Raw genomic sequence first — 20839 nt, 5'->3', positions numbered from 1 at the left:
TTGATCGGCAGACTACATTTTCTATTGCTTTCGCGTTTCAGTGCAGGCATAGACGATGACGCGAAAGAGAATGTGTGTAAAAATTATCGATCTGCTGACTGACGTATTTTGTAAATGATGAAAGAAGTAAGTCACTGAAAAGGTTAGCCAGCTGTATAGGATTCGAACCTACATGTTCTCGATTAGCGGTCCAGGGTTCTTACCAATTGAGCAAACACACACATACACACACATACACTGGATGGTGATAGGGAGGGCGATTCACCGCCGCTGAGGCGGTACACTGCCAAGCTAACACACCTCCCCAGAGAAAATGCGGGCTCGAGTCATACATCTGGCTAACCTTTCCAGTGATTACGTTCTTTCATCATTAATTTCTTAGGCACTTGAGGCTTTGTATGCATTTGTCCTTTCTATGTGTTCTAGCCTCGGATCATCAGAGAGAGAGAGAGAGAGATAGATACATGATGACGATGACGTGGGAATGCCATCAATTACCATCATGTATTTCGTAAAGTCTATCGATAACTAAGCACATTAACGTAAGCTGACGATGCTGTGTCGATATAAGCTGACGTGTGTCTGTAACTAAACAAATTAAATAAATACACTCTCGTACTATAACAAATCAATCGAACAATCGTACTATAACATGTGCAATATCCAGGCGCGCCACTTCAATATTTGCTGATATGGATGTGTTTCTAATTTCTGGTATTCTTTCGTGTACAGGAATGCCACTCACCTTTGAAGATGGGACATATTTTCCACACCCCTAGACCGCCAATGCTAAGGAATTGGCCCAAAGAAGTCTCCAGGAAAAAGGTAGGGATACCCGCAAGGAAGAGGGTCAGCAAGTACGGTACCAAGAACGCCCCTGGTGGAAAAAGGAAGCACATGCCATAATTAGTGCGCGCATAATGCAAAACCCGTTAACCCGCGTTAACACACACACACACATGTCGTGCAGATACACCCTAAAGTGGGAACTTCACCGCATAGCACGCTCTGCGCCAACCATGGCCACGAACGATAGGGTTATCCTTCTGATTCGAAGAGAAAGCAGGGCGTACTCCTTTTTGTGTCAATTATCATATATCCAAATTGACACACGGTGGTGATGGTGAAAGGGCTCGGCGTTGTCGGCCTCATATATGTGGGCAGAATGACACAAAAAGGCGTACGCCCACCTCTGTTCCTCGAATCAGAAGCGACAACCCTATCATTCGCGGCAATGATTGGCGCAGAGCGTGCTATGCGGTGAAGCTCTGTTTTTAGAGTACCCGTTACTTTGTACCCATTTTTGTACCTATTCTGTGCCATTATGTACGGCATAACGGTACAAAGTAGGCTCCGCCTCCCGTTTTCAACAAATCAGGGGCGAGAACGTTGTCATTCGGGATGATGGTTGGCTAGGAGCGTGCTATGTGGTGAAGTTCCTTTTAAGAGTGTACCATATCATGCACTCTAGAAACATAACTTCTCCGCATAACACACTTGCCGCCACTTTATTGCCCCATATGATACAGTTATCGCTTCTCACTTGATGAGAGAGCTGGACGTACGCCTTTTTGTGACAATTAACACAACTGCATAAGTGTCACAAAAGGGCGTATTCACCCCATTTTCAACAAATCCGGGAACCAAACGATATCATTCTGGACGGCGGTTTGGCACGGACCGTGCTATGCGGCGAAGTCCTGTTTTTAGAGCGTACACTCTACACTCTTAAAAATGAACTTCACCGCATAGCACGCTCCTAGCCAACCATAATCTCGAATGATATCGTTATCTGCCCTGATTTGTTGAAAACGGTAGGCGTACGCCTTTTTTGTGACAATTATGAACAGCATAAGTGTCACAAAAAAGGCGTACGCATCCCGTTGCCGTACCCCTCCACCCATTGCCATGAATGAATATGGTTATCGTTTCTGATTCGAAGAAAGGGGTGGGAGACTGCCTTTTTGTGGCGATTTGGATATACCAAAATTGCCACAAAAAGGCGTACAACCCATTTATAGTTTTAGAGTGTAGCTACGAAAGCACACTGCTAGCCCGAAGTTGTACTTGACGATACCCGGAGCAGAAAGCAGGGTGAAAATGAGGAAGTCCTCTCGCGGGGATTAGCAAGTCCTGACCACGTCGGGACTAACATTTCGATGCTTCCTTCCCAACTTCATCTAAAACCTCCCCTCCATCCTTCAAAAACAATCCAACAGCGGGTTCAATCCCGGTCAAGGACGGTAGCAATGTGAGGGAGGCAAACATTGCTTCCAGCACCGTGTGTCGGAGATTTCCGGTGCACGTCAAAAGAGCCCCAGGTGATGATCGAAATTATCCGCAGTCCTACTCTGCGGAACGTGCAACATGTCGCAATACTATAGGTAGACAAACTTTACGTGTAAGATTACTGCACCATCATTTTGTTTTTACAAACCAAGACACACACACACATAAAGGGACCATGCTGAGATGGGGCTGATGCCGGCCAGCAGGCTGGGCGCTGCCCCAGTGCCATTTGTAGATAGTGAGAGATGATGATGGAGATAAGGATTCAGGTGATCAAAGCAGGGCGGAGAGGGGGGGGGGGGGTCTGTTGATGACAGGAAATCCCAAAGGTGACGGAGACCTTGGTGCATATACAAACCAACATCTCAGGTTGCTGACTATGTAAAAGCAATAAATAACACTGTATGGAAGATTGTCATCCCTCACCCCTAAAAGAGATTGTGGTGGCGGCGGTGGTGGTTGAACTTCACCGCAAAACGCGCTCAGGGCCATCCATCATTCCTAATGACATCGTTCTCACACATTTGTTGAAAAGGAGGGCCGTACGCTTTTTTGTGACACATGTTAGACACGTTAATTGTCACGAAAGGGCGTACGCCATTCGCTTTCCATAAATCGTGAGTGACGACAGTATCATTCTGTACAATGGTTCTTCCGTGCGAAGAAGGCCGCAGTCAAGTTAATGAGTGAGCAATAATAGGCATGAACGCGTGACGAAGTGCTTCTATTCGGTGCCGTGTGATGCGCGAAGAGGATGATATACCCGAGGCAAGGAGAAACACACAACACGTACACGAAATTTCTCAAACACAGCAAACTTTAATGGACGATAAACCCCAAAAACCGCCAAAGCGGGGGCGGAAGGGGAATCAGGGAAGGTATGCTTACGCAATTACGACGTGTGGTTATCTCAATCATTTCCTTGACAAGTCTCTTTGCGAAGTAGGCCTTTCTTTGCACAAAATACGGGTTTCACGGGTTTAATGTGCCCTTCTAATTTCTGCGATAAGCATTACAAAGTGTGATGTACCGGAGGACTGTGACCGGTACACGTGTGAACGCCGGGTGTTTCGACGCCAACTTGAACTCCTTGAACATAGACCATTCAACTTGTCAAAAGTACTTGGCCCCTGCGCATCAGTGCCGGGCTCTTCGCTCCTCTTTTGCTTTCATGCAATCCACTGGACTCCACGAAGAGCTCTAAACAGAACTCCAACACGTCGTCGCTTAGCGTTCACCATAATTCATCCTCTCATATTAACCTCTGTGAAGTGCAGGGGTAGGTTCCTGTGGCTACCACAAGGAAACATCTCATGTCATCATCACTTCTCCTTCATTTATTGTTGTTGTTGTTGTTGTTGTATTGGGCCGACACGGATGAGCGACACGTGTAACTAAAAAGACGTGTGTTTGAAGCGAATAGAAATAGACAAGGAGAGTGCCCGCGAAACCCATCTAGTAAGACATTAGGTGCCAAACATATGCATATTATATACCCGGAACGATAATGTTGATAGACGTTCAATAAATTTTCTCAAACAACGACAATGTTCCAGCCCAGCAAAGGGCCTCGGGGCTGCAAAGCAGGAAAGTACGCCATTTATTGTCCGCTCTACCAGAAGGAAGCGAAGAAAAAAGGGCTGAATTTAGCCCCGCCAAAAACAGTGAGAGGGAATTTGACATAAGAACGATATACGAGCACAAAGTACCGAACGAACGAGGTAACAAAGTTCAGCAAAGCTAAAATTGAAGCTCACTTCTGTTTTCACTTTCCAAGTTTGCGGTTCGCACCCTTGGGCTCGCAGAAAAGTCAGCCGGGGATCCGCAGCGATATTCGAATTTCAGTATCACATGCAGGTGCTAAGAAAGAAACGCTCGTTGCCTTGCTCTTCCGCACTTGGCGTTACAGAGGCTGGTATATGGTGATTAAAATTTTGGATGTGGAAGATCGTCTCAGGGTTAGAAGTTGCGTCCCGCAACACGGATGGTCTGCGTTTCCTCTGGAACCAAAATGATGAGGTACTATACGTAAGCTTCTCGTACGGTTGCGAGACAGAGACAAATCACATCACATCCGATTACGAAGTAGTTTCGTTTGGATGAATATTTAGCCCTCTCCACAGATAGCATAAATGAGTCATCCTATATATATATATATATAAACTTGAATCGACGCTGTAATCATGCAGATCAACTAAAATAAATCTGGCACAACAGAAGCACTTCCAGGCCTTGCTCATTTTTTTCTTGATCACATCACCATCACCACTTCCAGGCTCCACCTGGGGTCTTTTATTTTCTTCCTTCCATTTCCGTACACAAATCCAAACATAGACAGATCCACGCGTGCCCAAGACCTACTTCCGAAAGCACCCAGAAGCAAAAAAACAAACAAACAAACAAACAAAAACAAAGAGAGAGAAAAAAGAAAAGAAGCAGCCTGACACGAAACCGGAAGGAAATCTTCCAAACAAGGCCGTGAGTTCCAGAAAAATAAAATAAAATAAAACGAAAGGTAGTTAAAAATGAAGAGGTCTTCATCTCGATAGTCGGGGGTCCTCAAAAATCGATTACGACGTACTAGTCTGATTTTTCCTTTTTCCTCGCTGGTGGCTCCCTCTTTATCGTTTTCCTTCTCGTCGTGTCGAAACTGACTTCTGCTTCTCAAAGTCCGCCTCCGTGTCACATCGTGGTCTACCCTGGTGAATTGACGTGCCTTGTTTCGTTCACTGGCAGACAAGGCAGAGAAAAGCGAAAGCGAAAAAGGAGAGGGAGAGAGAGAGGAAAACGACGAAGGGGTGTGCGGTATCGCTCGATAAGGATCGTACGAAGGCTATACCGTCTGTGTATTTATGCGTTATATATTTTGCTTCCTAAACTAAAGCCCAGAAAAAGTGCGGAGGGGGGTCATTTCCTATTCTTTAGTTTTCGCCCCCTTCTGAACCTTCCGTAGGACCTAGTCAAGTTGTTGGCCTATCGATTGTCGATGATGGTGCCTTACATGGTGAGAGATATTTGTCACAACAATGCGCAATCTTCTCTATGAGTTGTCCCTAATCAGCTTTTCTGTGTTTGCTTCCCAGTAGACGAGGTGGTGGTGAAAGCGAACAACGAGGGCGAAGCGTTTTGTGTTTTCTTTTTTATTTATAAAAGGAAACGTGATTTATGAGCGACTACTATAAAACTTTGCCAGATTTACAAGGACGCATTATTGTATTGCCCCTCTCCGTGCTAAAGTGCGCTAAAATATTGCCGGCGTTCAAATTTCTGCGTCGCAACTTTTGACTAAAGTTTGTGCCCGCTGTACCGGTCTCGAACAATTCAGGCGCCTATGAACATCAAAATATACTGGAATGAGGCAGTCATCGAAAAAGCCGAACAGTATAGGGAACTGGAACACACCTCTTGATTGCGTCACACTTCATGAATTCCCGACGACTGGCCAATGGGTTTCTTTCGAACGGATAGGCGAGGACGCACTCACCCTCTTCACATACACTCTTAAAAATGAACTTCACCTCATAGCACGCTCTTAGCCAACCATTATCTGGAATGATATCGTTATCTGGCCTGATTTGTTGAAAACGGGAGGCGTACGCCTTTTTGTGACACTTATGTTGTTCATAATTGTCACAAAAAAGGCGTACGCCTCCCGTTTTTAACAAATCAGACCAGATAACGATATCATTCCAGATAATGGTTGGCTAAGAGCGTGCTATGCGGTGAAGTTCATTTTTAAGAGTGTACACTCTAAAAACAGAGAAGGGGGGGGGGGGTCGAGGTAGCTTGCCGTTGTTGGCCGCACTCAAGTGGGCATCGTCGCGACTATAGCAAAAAAAAAAAAAGGAAAGTGGGAGAGGGGAGTTGAGGACTTCAAAGTGATGCATAGGCAGGATGACCGATACTGATGGGACGGAGGCACACTGTAGGTGAGAGGTAGAGTGGTCTTTCCGCTAGGCCTGAGATGATGATTGGCTAGGAGCGTGCTATGAGGTGAAGTTCATTTCTAAGAGTGTCAACTTCACCTCATAGCACGCTCCTAGCCAATCATCATCTCGAATGATATCGTTGTCTGCCCGGATTTGTTGAAAACGGGGGGCGTACGCCTTTTTTGTGACACTTATGCTGTTCATAATTGTCACAAAAAAGGCGTACGCCTCCCGTTTTCAACAAATAAGGGCAGATAATGATATTATTCGAGATGATGGTTGGCTAGGAGCTCGCTATGCGGTGAAGTTCATTTCTAAGAGGCGTGACGACGCCCACTTCTGTGTGGCCAACATCGGCGAGCCTATCCTGCCATCACCCCCCCCCCCTCATTTCTAAGAGTGTAGGAGCGTGCTATGGCTACGGTATCTCGTCATATCTGTCAACAGATATGACGAGATACCGTACAGCGACATCTGTTATCTCGTTTCTCGCTGATCACTAGCAACCTCGATGACTCCGACGGGATCCTAAAGCAACAACAACAACAACAACTTTATTTTGAGATGATGAATGGGGAGCTCCATCGCCAGGGGCCATACTCTATACCCCATTGCTGGTGGTGATGTGGGGAGTGAAATAATGAGCCCCTTCACAATAAGGATCGAAGTCCTATGGTGTCCAAAAATGTGGAAAGAGCTTTGAGGGCAGAGCGTCGGTGGATCCTAAAGCACATGTACACCCTTAAAAATGAACTTCACCGCATAGCACGCTCCTAGCCAACCAACATCTCGAATGATATCGTTACCTGCCCTGATTTGTTGAAAACGGGAGGCGTACGCCCCCGTTTTCAACAAATCAGGGCTGCCACTGCAACTAGCATCATATCTGTCAGTCTTCTTCTTCTTCTATTTTTTTTTACCAGTCTCGGCTATACACCTACACACACCTGGCACACAGCCGTACACTTTGTGCCATTCGTAGTGATTACAGTTAGCTGAAGCGAATGATCATGCAGGGTCAACTGGCGAATTTGTATAATTACACGCACGGGTGAAGCAAGGACTCAGTTACGTTTTCGAGGAACTAAAAGAAAAATATTCGCGGAAATAAAGTTCTACGTTCTTACGACTCGTGCACCTTGATATACCTCCGACCTTCATACGCAATTTTCATGCAAATCGAGCCATTAACTTCCACCAGCAGCTTTGCGCGTTCAGGATGCCGCTGCTTAGATTGCTTCCGTGACTTTGTCACCAACGACACAAGTATAAGATGTATAGAAAGCGACAAGATGCATTTTCGCTTGACGTTTCCTGAGCTGCTCTTAGCAAAAGCTAATTATTCTTTCTTCACGCATGTTGTGTTGGATAAAATAATAAAGAAACAGGGTACATTTACAGTCCTTCATTTATACTCATTTATAAAGACAAACTCATTTATAAAGAAAGCTGTGTGGCATGACGATGAAAAGAAAAGAGCTATTCTTTAATTTATTTGCTTGTCTTTTCCCGTATTCAATTATGAACGAGAGCTCGCCTTGTACTGACGTCATAACAGCAGAGTGCGACATTTCCCTCTCCGTCTTGACCTATTCGCACATTGCCGCTATTTGCAGTCTGTAAGAAGCCACTCTTTCCCAGATTTAATATAATTAGGGTAACGGATACCCTACACTGTTAAAACAGAACTTCACCACATAGCACGCTCCTAGCCAACCATTATCTCGAATGATATCGTTATCTGCCCTGATTTGTTGAAAACTGGAGGCGTACGCCTTTTCTGTGACAATTATGAACAGCATAAGTGTCACAGAAAAGGCGTACCCCTCCCGTTTTCAACAAATCAGGACAGATAACGATATCATTCGGGATAATGGTTTGCTAGGAGCGTGCTATGCGGTGAAGTTCATTTTTAAGAGTGTAGCCATACGACAAACTTAATGCATTAAACGGAATGGTATTTACGTCACCTCCTAACCAACTATCATCTCGAGTGACATTGTAATCTCCCATGATTCGTTGAAAACAGGAGCGCGCCTTTTCTCATACAATATGTTCTGCACAATTACACACACACACACACACACACACACGCACGCACGCACGCACACACGCGCACACACACACACACACAGGGGGGGGGGGGATATGTTTATTACGAAAACAAAAAAAGGCAACCAGAAAGGAAAGGTCCGAGCCAGACAGAAGTCGACTTGCTATTCCTTGTGGTCCCATCGGCCTCCTGGATTTGCATTTTGTTAAATATATATTTTCAAGCTCATCGTATATGATGATAAAGAGCGGTAAAACTAATGATTTCTGCCTAATAGTTTTTGTGCAAAAACGAGAAAATACGGTCCTAATTTCGAGTGTTTAACTTTTGCTCCTGAGTTTAAAAAGATATTCCTGCGAAACTTTTTAATGCTGTAACATACGCCCAGGCCAGAAGGCTAAGTGGCAACGCTCTGCGATATAAAAAATGGCGAACACGCTCTAGCGGGCAATTTTGTTCAAAATTCGACGCGTCATTTCTCTGGCTGCAAAAGTCCCTCGTTGCTATATTTGGCACCAGTTTACTCACATTTTAATGCTCTTTCATTTGATATATTTTATCGTGGTTGTATATACTGCCTGCAGACGTCTACTGAAACAAGCAAGCATTTGGGTATCTTTCGAAAAAACAAGGATTTAGGGCGGCCGTTTCTCGAGAAGGCCCCTTTTGAGTTAATTTATATTTTGTCAGGACACCAACCGATGTTATACCTTTACTTAGCTGGAAAAAAAAAATTGCTTCAAAAGGTGCACACTGGCGATGAGCGCGTTAAAGCGCGTCCCTATGGCAACGGCGTTTGGCGGAACCGCGGGATAGCGGCTCTCTGTCGATGCCTTACAACAAAGAAAATGGGCAACTCTGTGTGACCGAATGTGGTAGTCTATATGTACATGTATCTACAGGGTTAGTCTAGCAAACGTTACACATTTCAATCGCATCGTAAAAATAGAAGACTGGGTTTAGCCTACCCCAAACTTTGAAGACTGATAGTCACTTGTCTGAAGTTTTATTGGAATTTTTTTGTGAGCACTATGTTCATGTAGAAAGAAAATTAGAGATCAAGCAATATCTCGCCCCATGCATTTTCAATGGCCTATCTCACGCAAACACTTCCATTTTTTCTTGTGTCTGCTTCACATGCACGTCACCTCACACAGGTCTCACCACACACCTCACCACACACCTCCTCCCTACAACGTTCCCGAACAGCGTGCCGCCACTCAGTTGGCTCAGTGCACGCACATCAAAGGAATGAAAGAGAGAGATGTTCCTATAGCAACCTGTACCATGTCACCAAGCTGTGGCCGTCCTCAGCCAGTTGTGACATATTGCGACATATTTAATACAGGCGAAAAAGTCCAGAGACAGTTAGTAGGAGGGAAACCTTGAAGTTGAGAACCTCGCCGGTATTTCGGACATATAGGACTACACTTGCATAAGAGGAGACTTATGTTCGAAATATCGGTGACTTCCTCTTCCAGTGTAAAAGTCTTAAATACAGTTTAATATGGGGCATTTTAGAGGACCTCTGTCGAGCCTATTGAAAATGTGAAAGGAGAAGTTGAGTTGAGTTTGAATATATATATATATATATATATATTTATATTTATATAAAGGGAAGATATTGAATTCGTCACCTGACGAATTCTGCATCGCACAAGATTACGGCAATGCAGGTAACATGATGGTGAAGGACATCGGATAATGATACTCGAACTGTGATACAACCGTATGCTCCAACTGCATGTGGCGTCGTATCGAATTATATTGTCGTAGTATATTGGGAATGTCCTTATAGAATATGCGCTATACACGAAACAGAGTGGCAGAGAATTCGTGCTCAGTTGGATGGTGTCAGCAGGAAGCCATTTACTGTGGCTGTAATTGTAAACCCTTGTTAGAACCCTGTGCAGCACCGTCGGGGTCTTCAAATACTTACGGTGTCCCTCACGAGCACCGGCTTGCTCCAGACGTCACAGCTTCTTACTATTATTCGTTCTGATGCAAAGATATCACAAAATCCGCGTTTTGTCGTTTATTTTTTTAAAATTTTTTTACTGCGTTTTCGTACCCTTTCGAGGCACGGAGCGCTCGCCGCGCTGGAAATATGCGGGAGACAACCCAGGCAGAGAGGCTTCCTTCCTCCACTACTTCCCGCCAGAACAATCACGGGTTCCCCATCAATTGGACACCAACTGGGGATATTATAAAGCGTGCAATCTCCGTGCAATCGACACCGTCCGTCGTGTGATCGCACACAGACACACCATACGAGGAGACGAGAGACGGCAGCGAGGGTTCCGTAATGTGGGCCCTTGTTTAATGAGGAAGCTGCCAACGGCGTGTATTCGGATGTCCCGCTTTTGTTGCGCTGCCGCGGCGCGCGGGCGGCTTTTATTCCGAGCGCTATTCTTTATGACTTTTTCCAGGCTGTTTACTTTGCTGTTGTTTTATTTCTTCTTTCGCGCGCGATACTCATTTGCGGCTCTTTTACAAACCACAGGAAGTAGCCGAGCTGGAAGAAGGATTTCCTGTCTCTCTTTCTCTATACGCGCGAACGGAATGAGAAGCGACAGTTAGTTAGTGGGGTGGACGTTGGTCGGCATTAAAGCCAATGATTACCGGCAGGGGAATTTCAAGGTTGGAGCTACCTACAGTACCTAGGAAATCAAGCGAGACAATAATGGCGGCTGTGAACAATAAGAGAAAGTTGAACGCGAGTGAAAAGCGTGCTGCTTTTGCGCCGCTTTCTCGCATTACGTTAGAGAGTTTGGAACTGAAGTATTCCAGCAAATTGCTTGCCTCTTAGGGACTGGGATTACCACAAATGTGTGGAGAAGTAAAAAAAAAAGTATATCTCTTTCTTCCTTGGCACACGTGTCTTTCTAGAAACCAAGTAGCAAGGATATCTCGTTGCCCAAAACGTCTGTATAGTATAGCCGACCCAACGAAAAGTTAGATCTGCATCTCCAACTTAGAATATGCTTTTATTACGCTCTAATTTCACGTATCCTGTTCCTTCTTCTTTTAACTAGATAGGAGGATAGCGAGAGTTGAGCTTAAACATTCACGTGACCACGTTTCGTTTTCGCGAAGAACTTTTTTCGCTGTGGGGGAGTGGGGTTCGAACCACGGTTCCTCGGCATCGTAATCAAATGCCTTACCAGACCTACAAACTGTGTTTTTTTCTTCTTCTTTCTTTAATGCATGTACGATTACAGCAACTGCGAGAAAGTCTTCCCAGATTATCTTCTATCTTCTATTATCTTCTAAACTTCTTCTCATTATTATCTTCTTACTTACTATTATATTCTTATTATCTTCTGAACTGAACGCATGTAACGCATCCTATGCATTTGCATGTTGAACATTTATAGCGTTGAATGGCATAAAATATTCAAAATCATGTTATAGTGTTCATTTTAAATGTTTGTAGACAGAGTGTAGCCTTTGCACACCTTCCGCAAAATTAAATGTCCAAATGACAATGACGAGCTTCACAACCCTTTCCACGCGACTTCCACAGGCATGCGTGTCGATGGCATAAACATTGTCTAATGGCACTTGTACATTAGAGGAAATCGGCAGAAACCTAATGAAATATATAAATCTACAAAAATGCTTGTTTTAGAATACTCGGTGGAAGGCTTCCCAAACGAAGCCAGCGTCCTGGCATGAAGTATAGCGATGGTCGACAATCTCCGGGTTGTCGCAGCAAAGGCTGTCAGTACACACACTACGTGGTTCCAATATGCCACGCTCATGAACCAACAATTTCACTATAGGAGGGTTGCTGCATGCAGCCAGGTAAAGAATGATTTTTCTGACCGCCTAATACACGCTATTTTCGCTGTATTGTCCCGACCTGGTCAGCCATCAGGGCCTATACACTTAATTGTACAGGAAAAATCGTATCTAGTAAGTCATTATTTAACCGTTTCCTGGACGCCTCGAACATATATTCCTTCCATAACCTTGCACGTAAAAGTTACATGTTGCAATCACTTCCTCAATAAAGGAACTAACGCGAAAAGTGACAATCAGCCACAAAGCTGGTTCTGCAGCAGACATTGGTGGTAAATCTGTAAGACTGTGGTCCCTAAGGCAAAATAAGAAAGGCATAACTTGTCTGGTGAATAGAGAAGCCAGTCCTATCCCTTATAGATGACGTGGACCGAAACAGTTTCACGCCAACGACGGGCTGCTGTGGTCGTAATTACTGCAGTAAGGCACATGCGCATCTCGGAAACAGACTGCATGCCAGCTCGCTTCGTCATTGTCCAAGGCCACAATTGGCTGTGATCGTCTGCGTCCAAAGGGCAAAGGTGTTCTTTCACGTCATGCATGAAAACAGCCCGCTAACAACAGCTTCATCATCGCCACGGAAGAGCAAAGGTGCAAGGTCAAAAGCGTGGCCAAAGCTGGAGCTCTACCTGATCCACAAGTGCTGTGCGCCCACGGAACAAATGTGACGCCCAAGTAATCAAGATTCGAAGGACGTACATACAGCGAAAGAGACCTCGAGTGGCATTTGACCAACAACTACACTCTTAAAAATGAACTTCACCGCATAGCACGCTCCTAGCCAACCATCATTTCGAACACTCTAAAAACTGAACTTCACCGCATGGTACGCTCTGCGTCAGCCATTGCCACAAATGATGGGGTTATCGCTTCTAAATCGAAGAGAGAGGCGGGGCGTACGCCTTTTTGTGTCACTTTGGAAACATGATAGCTTGGATATTTCTGCGTTCAACGTTACGTCAGTGTGTGGGGGAGGAGGTCAAAGAGAAGAGAGGTCACGTGTCTGGCTACATAAGGGGCCAACTCCCCAAGAACGTGGCCGTTGTTTCGAGAGGTTGTCTCAAACTCGTTTTCCCCCTATTTGAAGCCCAACCAATCAGGCAACGACCTTCATAAACGGGGAAAGGAGGAAGCTGGAGCGATGCGCGGCAGTCATTGACCAACTTGCACAGCGTATTTGTGTTTCGGGGTTTGAATCCGCCATGCAATTAGGTCATCCCCCTGCGCATCTCCCCATCTTCCCTCTCTTCCATATTGCCCGTGGAATGACCCCATTGGTCCCTCTCCCATATAAGGGGCTACCATATCAAAGTGAGGCGCACGTGGTTTCTTCGTGGACCCATATGCAGGGAACCACGACGGTCTACGAATGTAGCCTTATTGCTTTCTTGTGAATGGACAGACACTTCGTCACGTGGTTTCTCCAAGCTTTACTCCCTCCCCCGCGTGGAGGCGAACTGTCGTACACTCTTAAGAAAAAAGGGTATGAAAAGGTGGTAACCTCTATGGTTATGGTTATCGCTCACCGAAAGCGATAACCCTATCATTTGTGGCAATGGTTGGCGGACAACGTGCTATGCGGTGAAGTTCTGTTTTGAGAGTGAGGTAGCAGGTAGAACTTTGCAACCTTTTAGGCGCAACATATGCGACAACTATTACCTCCTGAAAAGTGCAACTGCTCCACCCTTTTTTTTTTTTTTTCTAAGAGTGTAGCGTGTTCCACGGTCGCGAACTCTGCATGGCATTGTAGTATTATGAGGGGCGTTCAATAAACCATGAGACAAGCGGAAATAGTTAGCCCAAAATCTACCTGTACTTACACATGCACTCCCTTCACTGGGATGTGTACAGCTTCTATACCGGCCATAAAGCTGCCGTGCCTTTATACGAGAACCTACTCAAACACTGCTCTGCATCTCACAGTCCCGAGAAAGATGATACGTCTGTACTGTAAGGCCTACCACACGACGAGACTTTATTTGAAGAGAAAGCGTGTTAGTACATGGGAAACTACGATGCTACTGCGAGTGCAACAGCAGTTGGTTGCTGTATATTTCGCTACAACGCGCATTAAAACAGCATGCGTGTGGACCAGAGACGCGGGGAAGTAGAAAACCTCGCCACGATTTTCCTCGCCGTTTGCTCTGGACGACGTCGAGCAGCGTAATTGACAGTGCTCAGTCCATTAATAAAGGATGCAATCAACAATTAGCCTCCCTTATATAGGATACAGGAAGGAGCGGGTATAATAATTCATCGTGTGTTCTGAATCTCGTATCGTGATGGTTGTCCTGTGCTGGTTGTCCTGTGCTGTCTGTCCCTTGTTCAGTTACGCAACCACAATCAGGGAAAGAAGGAAGTCACTGAAAAGGTTAGCCACCTGTAGGACTCGAACCAACATCTTGTGGATTGCCGGTCCAGGGCTCTACCAATTGAGCTAAGCTAACACACCTCCCCAACGACTTCTAAGTATGCGTCATCTGAAGGGACAAACACATCCACTCACTCACTCATTCCAATTTCCACCGTGTTCACAGTCAGGGATTTTCTCAGCACCCCCCGCATCCCTTAATGCCCCCCCCCCCCCAAATCATGCAACACCTCCTCCCCAAACTAACGGCAAGAAAGGTCAAAAACGCCACAAAAGCAGCAGATATGGGTGTCACCCCCCTACGGGACACCAACACCCCTTCGAGATCAGAATCCTGGGAATATCCCTGGCCACCATGCCACGCCTCGTTACCACCCACAATCAGCTAGGCACGATCTTTCTTCATCATAGACGTCAGCCATTGAAGAAACCATTTGGCGCAAACGGTTGTCGTCCCTGACCCCGCATGTTAGATTGCTCACATTGCCGGCACTACGATTCTGTCAAGAAACAATATTTAAGCCATGTGTACACAATGCGTTTAAACTTAGGCTGGGAAGGCGGGCTTCGGCAGGCTCCGTAACCAGACTACCCACACCACCAATACTACCGCTACTACCGCTACGTACGCACTTCCTTTTCTTTACACGTTTAGTTTATGCTACTATGTCCAATTAGGCAAGTCTACTTCTTACAAATATAAAGCTACACGATGAGGTAGCTCCATAGGTAGCTCTCCTGTGATGTGATGTGATGCCAATACACCCTGCTTGATGACAATACAAACGGTGAGAAGAAAAAAAAAAAGAGTAAATTGGAAAACATTTGTACGTAATTGTAACTCTGTATGCGATAAGGGGATAAGTCGACTTATCCCCTTTTTCCTATTTTTGCTGCAATGATATCTACATGGCAGTATGTACTGCCAACGAAAATTCAGGACTGTATTGCAATTTATCGTTTGAACTCATAGCGCAAGAAACACCGACAAAGAACGGAGAAGCAGACAGGACGGGCGCAACCTGTCTGTTTCTCCGTTCTTTGTCCGTGTTTCTTGCACTCTCAGTTCAGATGTCTCAATACCAACTAGCCCAACCCTCAACCCTTCGCAATTTATCGACCGGCTACATGGGGGTAAGAAATGTGAAATGCATGTGTGTCAATGGGACGGACAATCAGATCAGGCCCCTTTTCTCGGTTTGGGATTTTTCGACTTATCCACTTATTGCATACAGAGGTTCAATAACATCTTAGATTGCAATACGCTGTACGGCCGTTTGTCTCTGCACAAGGGAAAGGGTAATGTTCGAAGAAACCACCTGACCAAGAATCTGTCCAATCACAAGGCAGCGATAAGGGGGTATTCATAGACCGGCATGGGTCCACACAAGAAATCACATACGCCTCAACATGGCGTATCATGGCGTATCACATGGCAACAGGGGAATCAGTGAGGTCACTCCACGGGCAATAGGGGAGAGAGGGAGACTGAGGAGCTGCCCGGACGGCTGAGCTATTCGCATAGCATATTACTACTCGTATATTACTCCCCATTTTACTTCCCAAACCCTGACATTTATTCCCCACCGCTGCAAACTGTCCTCAAACTTCGCATAAACTCCCACACATTTTCGTCCCGAAAGTGGCTGGTGGTTGTGCTGGCAATGCATCTAATTCCCAAAAGGACTAAAATTACTCCTTTTTTCCCCTTTGGGGTGAGCTTACTCCACGATGAGCACGCACTTTTCCCCATTCCATGCGCATACTGGGACGGGGTAAATGAAGCTGGAAATACGCAGACTTTTCACCGCTCAAATGTATATAGCAGGTGAAGTTGAAATTAAACACGGAGTTGTACACTGTACAATCAGCAACTGGAAACCGGAGCGACAGCTGAATTGGTTCGCGGAAGGATTCCTCGCTCTCGTCACTGTGCGGGAGGGATTTGGAAACGGCGGCCTAATTACACCTCTTCAGGACCGAAATTTACCCCTTCTATGTTTGCGCACGTCACTCACTTCATACCCTTTTCCCGTTACTTCCTGCGCCCATTTCAGCCACATTGTCCGGAAGGACCATTATTCGAGTCACGCTATATGTGGGGGCTCGCTTAAAACGGTATATCCGCTTCACTATGAATTCGAAATTGGGGCAAAGGGCTCCGTTGTTACGTGTGACTCCAGTGCGCAGAGTCACGGTGCGAAATATTTCAATTAAATTCGCGGGTAATTTGAACTTTATCGTCAACACCGTTCTTGTTCTATGCCAAGCACTGAAACAATTGATCCCAAGCAGAGCTCGCTGATTACGTTTTATCACATCTCAAAACGCTCGTCGATTTATCTCTATTTCGGTCACATACCTTCGTTCGTTATACTTGTTCATCCGAAAATCACCGACAGACTGCTGGATGAAAGTTTTGCGCATCCATCTACACGTAACTTAGCTTGTATACCGCTATTACACGGGAAGATTCAACGCTCCTTGAGATGTTGACACGCTGCAGGACAGGTGGCGCTACGCGCGTCCGTCTGCGTCATCTGCTTAAACTTTAGCACACAAAAGGCGTTTATAAAATGTAAGAAAAATACACATTTGGCATTTGAATGTTTCATGATACGTAACTACTAATTTAATGTGTAATCTAATTCTTGTACGGTTGTGCGTGGTGTTGACACGATGTGTGATGTCAAGAGCAGAGTTTGCATGGGAGCAGTAAATTTGCGAATACCAGCGACATGTACTAACCGCAACAACGGTTGCACTGACGTTTCATGACTTATTCAGGGTGTCGAACCGAAACGTTTTTCGTTCCGGTTCTATCATAAACGGTCCGGTACCGGTTCTGCTCCGGAGCAAAAACATAACGGTTCATACCGGTTTTAACCGGTTCCGCATCTGGTGGGCATATTCATTCCCAGAAAAAAAAAAAATCAATGGCGCAAAATGTAAACCCGTTTATTCCGCATACGTATTTAATATTAATAGGCAGCTGCGAAATTGGTAGCTCCTGGTTCCTGTAGGTGAAAATAGGCTTTCTCGTTTGTTGAAGCGCATGATACAGACGGACTTGTTTGTCGTGATGTCATACGTAGAGTACTCTCTTGCTGGATCGGTGCGATCGCGTCCCATCCGAACGTCTGTTGCTGCTTCCTAGCCAGCAAGCACCACCGCACGAGTACGACACCAAATCGAGGGACACCTTCACTCGCAAACGCGCTCGATGGCTCCGTTTTCTTTTCTTCGTGTCCTGCCCACAAAAGAGGCGCCACTTCGCACGCGCTTGCCCTCGCGGATACGTAAATGTAGTCAACTTCTCTGCTCTCAAACAAGGGACGCGTTGCGCGACATTACCGATAGAGGAGCCGTTACGCAGCCCCCTTGGGTCGCTGTTTAGTAGTTGAGGTCGCTGAGTTGGATATCATGATTACACAGCGTCCTTCGGTCCCTCACCAAACTGGCCTTTCAAAACAAGTAGTAAACAGGTACATCAGAATTTATTGTTCGTGTTTACTACTCGTTTTAAGCAACCACTTTTATTGGAGACCGAAGGATGCCATGGAATCATGAAATCGAGATTTCAGACAACCGTGTCGCAAGCAGTACCTCTAAGTCTATGTGCGCGAACGATAAAACGTTACAAAGGGAGCCTAAGGGTCATAGTATACCGACATACATTCCACCGTAACCGTAACCCTCGTAAAGTATCCATGACATGACTTCAGAACACACGACGTCAGTTTCATTCGCCTATTCGTATCCCAAACCGGCGAAGTTTTTTCTTGGACCGAAAACCGTTAAATACATTTTTCGGTTTCACTCCTGAGCGGAAAAAAAACGTATACGGTTACGATTCCGTTCCGGTTCGCACCAAAATAGCTGGTTTTTTTTTTTTGTTTGTTTTCGGTTCGCTCCGACACCCTGCTTTTCATAGCATTTCTCGCAGTCGCAGGTTTATCGTGTGCGTTTGTTTAGGGCTTGCTTGTTCGCTGACCACGAGGCTGCCAGCTTGCGAGGACCCTTGAATGGAGTTTCACGAACCTTGATCGATCGAAGACCGTCCAGGTCAATGGCAATTCAAAGGAATCCTGTAGAAGCGTCATTTTACCGTTCAGTTCGACCCTCATTCATTTCAAGGGCTATTGAAACGCACGTGCGACAGCATAGTATTACAGTCGAATATGGCTCTCTCTTAAAATCAGTAAGCTGCTCCATAATGTCCCTTTAAAAGTTGCTGCAACTTTTAAGCCCCGCGCGCAAAGTACATTTGCATGCTTTCAAGTTCCAAAACAGCGTCACCGAGACACCATTCTAAAACGACTTTAACACCTAAATCGTCACTTTTCCAAGGCCATGTCATCAGAATGAAGGAGCGCTGGAGCTCTGCAATTGCCGGTCAGGCGTACTACCATTATACTACGCCGACTCTTTATTTTTTTAAATGATCGTAGCGATCTTACTCATGGCACACTGCCATATACATTATATGTATATGGCACTGTGCCATGCGTACGATCGCCACGGTTACTATTATGCACCTGTACATAGCCCATCTTAAGCGTTGAATGTATTAAGCATTGTGTACAGACATGCACTGCTTGCGAAACACTTGTCTGAAATCTTCATTCAAATGTACAGCAGCCCGTATTGGCTTGGCCGCCTCTGAAGGAGCTGTACCATTATTGTGTTTGAGGATGGGCAGTATGCCGTACGAAGAAACAATCTTGAAACACTTGGAGATTTCAGACAGGTTGTTTGTTTGTTTGTCCTATTTTTCGTAGCTGACCTTTTTCTTTCTTTTTGTTTACCCACAAACGCGTTTTGGAGTAGCCAGTTCTGACTGGGTCGGGACTAACCTCTCCATATTTTTCTTTCTTTTCCAATCCAATCCAATTTCAGACAGAATAAACCCAGGAGCTGTCGCTTTCAGACAATTACGTCGCGAGCAGTATACATGTCTGCACGTAGTAGAACATGCTATGTGCGTTGCAGTTCATCATTGCTCGTATCTGCGTTTGTAATTGGCTTTTGGTTTTGGCGCTTTGTTTGATAAACCAGAATGTTGTAGTGGAAGAAAAAACTACAAAAATACAAAAACAGAAAATGGCCCTTCAGACCATTGCTTGGGCGTTGCTGTGCTTGTCTTAATTATTCACTCAGCCTCCGCAACAACAACGACAACAGATAAATTGATGATGATGAACGGGGAAATTCGCCACACGGATGCGGCCTCCGCAATTTACGATCATATCATCAGAACGCTGGTGTTTCCGTCGCTATTTTGTCCAACTGACATGCTGACCTATACCAACTGCTAACCTATCAGAACACACATGCCTACGCGACGCGTATAGTCATCAGCGGTTCGGACTCCGCAAACCACCGCCAGAGAGGAATGCAAATGTGACGCTCCGAGAGTTTTCTTCGTAGCACAGCCACCTGCTGACGACAGCGGTTTGTCGACTCGCATAAACATGGGAGTCGACGCACCACGCTAACCTCATCGCACGAACGACTTCACCTCCATTTCCTCGATAGCGGTTGGATGGTTATGTAGCTTCGCTCCTAACTTTCGGCCATTTTTCATTTCGGGCGTCGTGCAGGACACAAAATTCCCCCAGCTGTTATGTGTTCGCAATTACTGGTCGTAGCGAAAAACATGGTGCCACTAATAAAGCTACATCGTTTCATTGTTCATCTCGTAAGTCTACAGCACCGCCTGCGTTTTTGTCCACTGTCTTGGTCTTTTACCGTATAACATACAGCGTAATAAGTGTTTAATTTCGCGTCTTATAGTTCGTGGTGGTGGTGGTGGGGACGAGCCGTGAATTCTGTATAAGCGGAACGTTTAGCGAATAATATTGTTCGGGGCTGATGCATGTTCCAACTTGTAAGTGCTATACCTTGCACCTTCCCTACATGTCTCCTAAACAGGAGTCTGGATGTTGACGCTGATGTTGGAAAAAAATAATAGTAATAATAGTAGGAAGAGGTTGAATTCGTCACACGACAAATTCGGGGTCTGGAAATTTGAACTCGCATATAAATGAGGCTATTATATCTGCACCGACCGAACCAGTAATGAGAAATTTCGGTAGTGAAACGTCATGCAGTGCGGAGGGATAGGCCATGCACGAGAGCTAGGCTCACCAACCAGAAAAGGGTCATGAAATGTGCAGGGTTAAAAATAGAAAAAAAAAAAAATCTACATTCCGAACAAGACAGCGCCCCCCCCCCCCCCAATTTGACTGTATTTTTAATTTATAGTTTTTATCAGGTACATTTAAAGAGTCTATCACTGTATAAACCTGGTTTGTGCTGATCGTTGCCTTAGGGCGGTATGCCTGTCACGCTAAGTAAGATTGATTACTTCGAAGATGCGCAAGGAAGTCT

The 20839-nt window shown here is 45.4% G+C and overlaps 1 protein-coding gene across 2 annotated transcripts in view; it reads right to left on the bottom strand.

Moving 5' to 3' along the window:
- LOC135399256 (sodium- and chloride-dependent GABA transporter 1-like) overlaps positions 1–20839 on the bottom strand; it is a 120951-nt gene that overhangs the window by 41333 nt on the left and 58779 nt on the right. For both annotated transcript variants that reach the window (XM_064631081.1, XM_064631080.1), the window contains exon 2: positions 746–877. In XM_064631081.1, coding sequence (XP_064487151.1) covers positions 746–877 — 132 coding nt within the window. The remainder of the gene's footprint in view (positions 1–745; positions 878–20839) is intronic.

Source organism: Ornithodoros turicata, chromosome 6 (assembly GCF_037126465.1).
Source record: "Ornithodoros turicata isolate Travis chromosome 6, ASM3712646v1, whole genome shotgun sequence".
Lineage (NCBI taxonomy): Eukaryota > Metazoa > Arthropoda > Arachnida > Ixodida > Argasidae > Ornithodoros > Ornithodoros turicata.
Note: the sequence above shows the minus strand (reverse complement) of the source record. Positions and strands in the feature narration are given on the sequence as shown.